The sequence below is a fragment of the Achroia grisella genome, unplaced genomic scaffold, assembly GCF_030625045.1.
Source record: "Achroia grisella isolate CSIRO2021 unplaced genomic scaffold, CSIRO_AGI_Agris_v1 utg1186, whole genome shotgun sequence".
NCBI classification, from domain to species: domain Eukaryota; kingdom Metazoa; phylum Arthropoda; class Insecta; order Lepidoptera; family Pyralidae; genus Achroia; species Achroia grisella.
The window spans coordinates 2356293-2364149 of record NW_026712592.1 but is presented as its reverse complement, the minus strand read 5'-3'; the positions used below and the strand labels follow the sequence as shown (position 1 = coordinate 2364149).

At 31.3% G+C, this 7857-nt stretch overlaps 1 protein-coding gene across 3 annotated transcripts; it reads left to right on the top strand.

Moving 5' to 3' along the window:
• Nucleotides 1-600: 600 nt before the first annotated feature.
• Nucleotides 601-7845, top strand: LOC131853791 (uncharacterized). 3 transcript variants are annotated; one of them, XM_059204842.1, is made up of 9 exons: nucleotides 601-719; nucleotides 1744-1822; nucleotides 1893-2716; nucleotides 2798-3408; nucleotides 3660-4658; nucleotides 4740-6109; nucleotides 6377-6577; nucleotides 7103-7186; nucleotides 7579-7845. In XM_059204842.1, the coding sequence occupies exons 3-9, from the start codon at nucleotides 1911-1913 to the stop codon at nucleotides 7732-7734; spliced, it is 4227 nt and encodes a 1408-aa protein (XP_059060825.1). In that variant the 5' UTR covers nucleotides 601-719; nucleotides 1744-1822; nucleotides 1893-1910; the 3' UTR covers nucleotides 7735-7845. The 3 variants fall into 3 exon arrangements, with proteins under 3 accessions (XP_059060825.1, XP_059060816.1, XP_059060833.1); XM_059204833.1 differs by lacking the exon at nucleotides 1744-1822; XM_059204850.1 differs by lacking the exons at nucleotides 1744-1822; nucleotides 7103-7186.
• Nucleotides 7846-7857: the final 12 nt, after the last annotated feature.

Below are 7857 nucleotides of genomic sequence, written 5' to 3'. Positions count from 1 at the left end.
AAAAGTGTTGTATTAAACATTCCGATTTTTTTTGTTACAGCTTTCGCATTACAATTTTGTTTTGCTGTTACTTTGTTATTGAAATACAATAACATAAATTTTTCTTTTTATATGATAGGTAAAAATATAAATTTACAAATACAATGGACCCCCGATTATCCGACAAACGTTTTGCAGGGCATTGTCGGAACTGTTGGACCATCGAATTTGTCGGATTATAAAGTGCTGCCTAAGGGTCCCCTATAGTCCGACTTTTTTTACAAAAGAGTATCTTGTAATCCGACAAATTACAGATCCACTGATAAGATTCTATGTTATATATGTATCTATATATATGCACTCTGAAGTATATTGTCAAAAAATATTCAATAATAATTAATAGACCATGTCGGATTACAAGGGGGGCCGGATTACCCATGGTCCACTGTAATATAATATTAGATATATTAATAGATTTTAATCCATGAAAAGATAAAGTAACAGACATCCAATAAACACGTCCTGGCCATTGTTGTTCAACCCAAAAAGGTTTTATTTGTACTTGTATTTTATAAACAAAATATGCAAAATGACTATTATAATTAAAAAGAGTATTATACATGTCAATGGCGTATTATGCTTTTTGATTATTTATAAAATAATTATAAGTTTATTTACATGTAGTTTCGTATTTTTAGGGCCGTAAGATCGAAATTATAGTGACAGAGCTGTGTATAAAGGTAAATAATTTGCGATGAGTTACTTATAAGTAGGTAGGTATGTAGATAATTTAAGTTACTTACATTACATTTATTGAACTTTCTACTTATTGAAAATTTTATATTACAAAAACGTGCCGTTCGAGCGATCTACTGTATGAAGAGTCGTGACTCATTAAGAGAGAAATTCAAAGAGGCAAATATTCTCACCGTTGCTTCTCAATTTATGTATTCAAATTTCCTATATGTTCATAAAAATCTTGACTTATTTCCAAAAAACAGCAATATTCATAATATTAATACTAGATTTAAAGACAAACTTGCTGTCCTCAAATATCGTTTAGAAAAAGTTAATAGGTCTTTTATGGGAATAGGTATAAAAATTTACAATAAGATACCAAAGGATATGTTGGAATTACCCTTAAATAAATTCAAAACATCTGTTAAATCATATTTACTGAGCAAAGCCTATTACTCACTAAACGATTACTTGAATGACGAGTGTGCATGGCAATAGTTGTTCATGCACTGAATTTTCATTTAATGTTAGACATAGACACCTATATAAATATACATTGTAAATAAACTGGCTTTAAAAAAAAAAGTAATTCAATTGAGTTTCTTGCCAGTTCTTCTCAATTGGATCTATATACCGAACTGGACGGTAGGGAAAAAAAATGAAATTAGAATGTAAAAATTTGACGTTCATAAGTCCTACATGAATAAATGATTTTTGAATTTGAATTTGAACATTTGGCTAACCATTCCATCTGATCTTAGAAGTCTCAAAGTTTTACACTAGCATAATTAGTTCTTTTGGTAAGACGTTTATTTTCAAGTTGGGGTGTTTTATATACCTTACTTAAGAAATTATTGATTATCCATAGAAACCGTATTTCACCGATAGTATATTTTTTTAAAATAAATGCGATGTAATCTATTTATACGTCAAATTGTATTAATTTATTAATTCTGTTAGTCGTGAAAACCCCGACTGCGTTTTGCAACATTTTTCATTTATGTATACTCTTTCTATTGGTTGCAGTAATGTTATAGCCTTTCTCGATAAATGGACTATAACAACTCTAAAATAATTTATAAAATAGAAGCAGTGTCTCCATTAAGTACTTACAACATTACTGTCACAATGCACTGAAATCACTTGCTGTATACTAATTCGTTATATTATTTTAGAAATAACAATACCAGGATATGGCAATAAATTCATTGGAATTATGTAGGAAGATTCATCCGAAATCCTCCGACTCTACGAATAGTTCTACTCGTAACAGTGGTAATTCGGTTTCAAATATAACGAAAATAACCACAGAAAGTGGTGTCAGTATTTCGAGTAAATGTAGTAAACCGATGAGAAATACCAATTTCAAATCGCCATATCTCATTGGAGACAAGGTACAGCTGTTATCTAGAGTAACGGAGAAAAGATTTGTACACAAAAAGGCAACAGATTATGTATCTTCCTTTCCATTTGCTATCTACAGAGCAAATTCTGACGAAATTAATCCATTAAAGCGAAACACTAAAAAAAATAAAAAGTCTGTACTAACACTACCAAATAATAAAGCCCATGTACCTGAAATATGTACTGTGAGTGAGATGAACGATTCAGAATACTACAACCGAGATGAAGAAAATATTAAACTAACAAAAAAGAAGCGAAAACCTCGCGTGCAGAAAAGACAATCTCAAAGAAAGAATAATTTTGAATTCTATGATAGAGATGCTCGATATTGCTCACAAATGAATATAGACCTAGACCGTAGTTCTAGTGATATACTTCATAAATTTAACAGTGATGGAAAAAGGTTATCCGAGAAATGCGATATTGCACTTAAACCTGCAATTGACAATGAATGCAATGCGCATGACGTATGGGCAGTACTTAGGAATATAAACAAATTTCAGTTTAGACCTTCACCTCCATTATCAGATGATAGTATTTTACAAAAAAAGAAAAAAAGTATAAATAAGAAACGTAATAATCGCAAAGATACACGGTAAGCATGAATTGTCTTTAAAAATAATCCTTTAATTAGTTAGGCCATAATTATATAACATTTACTTTATATTTTATTTAGAGTTGTTGAAACTTGCCGCACTGAAGAAATTGCATACATTTCTAGCTTTGATGTTGATAGTAAATCTACAACTAATTATTCGCCTTTATCAAGTTGTGACCGTATTACGGTGATTGATAAACAAGGCGATTTTACCAAAATCTGCAAAGAATTCGAAAAGAGAATTGTCAGGGCACAAAACAAGACTAAATGTGTAAATAATACTAGAAACTGTGGTCAAATAAAGACTAAAAAATCTCATAAAAAATGGTCAAGAACAATGAAAAAATTTGCTGAAATTGATAAACAAAGTGTAACTAAAGATACAGAGACGAAATTTTTACTGGTGGACAATGATATTGAAACGTGTTTCAACAATTTAAAACAAATTGATAACCAAACCCAAAAAGAACCAGTCTGCATAAAAAAATATTTAGGTGCAGATAATGCTATGTCATATAATTCTGATCAAGTACGTTTGTATTTACATGCACATAAAACCAATAATAGTACCACGAAAACAAACAAATCTAGAAGAGACAAATCATCGGAATTTATAGATAGTTTTGTATATTCTGGAAATTCCGGATCAAGCAAAGCAGGTCTTCATAACACTATCAGTAATAAAAGAGGTAATGGTAACGGGTAATTAATTGGTAATATTGTTAATTATCTAGGTAAACACTTTTTTTTACTCAAGCCGGAATGGAACAGAACAATTTCAAACCGAAACTTTAAAAATTTTAATTTACAAATATTAGTACTGTTACTCGAGTATCTATGTAATTATGACTAGGTACATGAATAATGAGCATATATGACATGTGAGCCAGTCATCAATTCTAATAAATCAGAAAAATCTTCATATTTAGGAATGTTTCAGATGTAAAAAAGTCTTGCAAAATATCATCCGATGAATCGATTGAGCAGTCGAAGGCAATAACTAAAGTAGTTCTGAATAAAACGCCAGATATGGTCACAGCTGAACTTTATGATGTAAGAAACAGAAAACCTCGTTTGGTGACCACAATGCCCAGTACATCCATAAATCCAAAATTAACCCAGACCGATATAAAAAGAAGATTAATTAATTTAAAATACCCTATAATAATACTTGGAAAAGATCAAATAAGTACTACGCCTATACATGTAGAGAATTATGAACAATTTCAGGGTCTGGACGAGCACATATGGCCTTTTATGGTAGATTGGTATAGTCAAAACAATGTAGATGTTAAAAAAGTAAACAAATTGAAATATTATCATAACGATGTGGAATGTTCGTTACAAAGAAACAATCGCTATACAAGAGCTAAAGATAGCGTAAATGTTACAAGGAAAATTGATCGTGAGGACTTGTTAACTAAGGATAATTATATAAAAGACAAAAAAATCTTAGATCATTCTGTGTGTAAAAATAAAATGGATTATCAACCAAATGCTACGAGCACATTAACTAATAATTATAGCCAGCAACAAGCTAAAAAGTTTAAACCAATGCGACAGTTCAAAGACAAAATGCTGAAACTTCTATACAAGAAATCTTCTACACAAATCGTATGCAATAATAATGAACAAACAGGTGGACAAAGAAATGAAAAATTCTACAAGCATAGTAATACTTGCACAGACATAAGCATCGGGAAACAAATTGATGCAAGTACCGAAACTTTTATAGAATATAATAGTAATAAAGGATTCTCAATTGTGTCTGCAGTGAGTTCAAGATCATTGTGTAAAATCAAAAGATCGATAAATACGAGATACACATGGGCAAAGGGAAAATGGGCAAATGATTTGATTGAAAATGTAATAAAAAATATAACAACTGGCATTTATTACACTCCAGAAAATAAATACTTGGTTAAAAATAATTGTTCAGGTTAGTTATACTTGTTAAAACACAATAGGTACATGAAAATCTTAATAATCTTCATCGTTAATTATTATCACACTGTTTTAGATTTCAAGGAAGCATCTGTACAAACAATATCGGATGCCTTAAGAATTGTTTCCAACAACACAATCAACAAGGAAGAGAAAACATCGGAGTTGTTAGAAACCACAATATTAGAATCTGAAATAGACTGTTTAGAACATATACCCGGTTTCGATATTACTTTACCAGCTCTAGAAATCAAAACGCTAAATACGAAAGAAATAGCAGTGAAACATTGCGTAACAAACGTTATGATTAAATTTGACGTAACCATGCTGCTGGAAGCGGAATCAATATCTTTGGGTGTACGAAAACCATTAACGTGCATACCTTTAACAATTACAGACAGTCACACAAGGATATACAAATGTAAAACAACAATATTAAATGCTATGCTACCTGCCGAATTGTGTTGTATTGTACCGAAATTGATGCACAATATTACTAACACACTACTGCCTTTTCCATCTGCTGTGTTAGATAAGACTGAATCTCATTTATCCACAATAACAGAATTAACACATTGTGAAAGCCATGATATATTTAAAAGAAAGATGCCATTGTCACTAAACATGTCATTAAAATTAAAACGTTTAATATCTGGATATTTTCGTCCAAAAACGTCGTTATCGAAAATAATAAAAGTAAATAACATAATACTATACGAATTAGATATGGCACGGGAACTACTAGGGGATGCTTCCAATGTCTCTTCTGTATTGCACATTATACAGCGTCCTCTCAGACCTGAGAAGTATTTAAATCAGATAACTAATTCTATGTCGCCTAAAACCAATATTATAGCTTCTCCTATAGCTGATAAATCTACCTGCTCTGCTTTACAAATGTATAAGGCATCAAAGCACAGTTTAATTCAAAACTTCGTAACATATAGTTTTATTAATATACTCACTGATAACGAATCCATGAACAAGTTTGTTTTAGCATCGCATTTTTTGCTTAAATATATGAATCAGAATATTGGCATAAATATAACAAATTTAAACGAAGAAAAAAGAATATCTTTTTATTTTGGCGTTAATCATTTGAAAATAAACAGTAATAGTAGTGGTATATCGAAAAACAACAATAAAGATTTAGAATTAGATGCTACAACTGAGTATGCACCACATCGGTGTATAGAATGTAGTAAACCTCAGGAGAAAAATGAATTATCACAAAAACACGCTTTTTGTAATAAAACAAAGAATAGATTCGTAAGACTTTATAGAAAATGCAAGTCGACATCTAACATATCGGCAGAAAGAAGTACTACATCTATAAGTAAGATTGTGAATTTAAATAATTTCTTTCAAGCTCTTGGCTCAGGAAAAGTTTTATCTGGCGTTTTTGAAGGAAGCGCATCCAAAAAAATATTGTCCTGTGTAACAGAAGTAAGCAAGAATTCTATTATTTAACTTTTTATTGTTAATTATTTTAGGTGAATAAATATCTGAATCAAAATCGCGTAAATGCAGCCAGTGATAGTTTTTCATCTTCTATGTACCTACAGACCAAAATCACTAAGAATTTACCACGATGGTTTCCAGGGGGAAACCGCGTGGAGGTCAATCTGACATGATACATTGCTGGCAATAAGATTATCAGTTCACATTACTAACAATCCCCTTTCCCCCGTTATTAATATTCAGCCGTTTCAGATGAAAAACTGGATAACCGAGATTAGTCAGAGACAAGCTATGTTGGTTCTTTTGTTAGTTAACAAGAAGGATACACCAAACCTGGCGCGGTTTCGGCCTGTTCTGTTACAAGGAATTGCAGTAAATAGGATTACGCGGGCAGTTGAACTTGACATGGAAATTGAAGTTATCGAAAGAGAGAATTTCAATAAACTGCCCCAAGTAAGCAAAATTACAATTTTATGGGCTATTCATAAGTTACGTCGAAGGAATTCCCTAAATTTTTGTCCCCTAACCCCGTTCTTATTACATTTCTGACACTACCACTTTCCTAGCGCCTACTGGTAATGACGTCACCGAATTACACACCGAGTGTATAAGTTTACACCGAGTTTGTAAACTAGGTAACAAAACAATTTAAACCTTATGTTTATGTAGATAAATGATGATGCAAGTATTTTGGATTTCTTTAAATGACAGTTAAATATAAAAAATCAGATAAAATGCTAAGCAAAAATGAAGTTGGTAGGTGGAGGTTGGTATCAGTGCAGAATGTAATACGAATGATGAGCTGCAGTGGGTCGGGGCACGCCATTTTTTTAAAGTAGACTCATTAAAGATTGTCTAAATATATAAACCCTGCAAAGTTATATAAGACGAGTTAACACTCTTCTCATTATAAACTAACAATCGAGAATACGTCTCTGCATAATGTGTCTACAGTTTTTACTAATTTTTTTTCTACAGTATGAAGGGTATTCATATTTGCCGGAAGTCATAGAAAGCCATGACAATCTTTTGGAGGAATTGTATTGGATTGCAAAGACAACTGTAAGATTTTTTTTATTAGGTACTATTTATATTAATACGATACGATAATTATATTAAAATTATCGTAGTATTTTCACATGTCGTATTGTTAGTTTGTAAATGTTCATTATTTTGAATGCTTTCAATTATACAGTAGGCTTGAAACCACCGAGGGTATGTCTTATCAAATTCTTGAAAGATTGAAAAGGGAGATATGGCAGTGAAGTTAGTGTATAGAGGTAAGGGCCGTGGGCTACGAGACAACTTTTTGGTCGTAGTAGCGTTATACATGTCTATAGGTGACGATATGATTTACTAGGTGCCAAATGCTTAACAGACAAGACTGAAATATGTATAAATATGATAATTGGCCTTCTTCAGTATATATAAATGTATTTAAAAATGTTTTCTAGGCATCGGACTATCAAAGACCATTTGACGAGTCATCAGAACATTTACTGAAATCTCTTTTGGAAAAACGTAAGAAACTCAATCCATCCTATCTTCGGGTAATGGCGCGTTATGTTGGATTAGGACTTTTGAAGTCTCAGAATAAAAAACAAATTTAAAAACAATATAAACGTACTAAAGATAACTGTTATAATAAATCGTTGGTGCAATTTTTTAAATATAGTGTTCGAAATTGTTTTGTAATAATATTAATCACTTTTGACTATGAAATAAACATATAC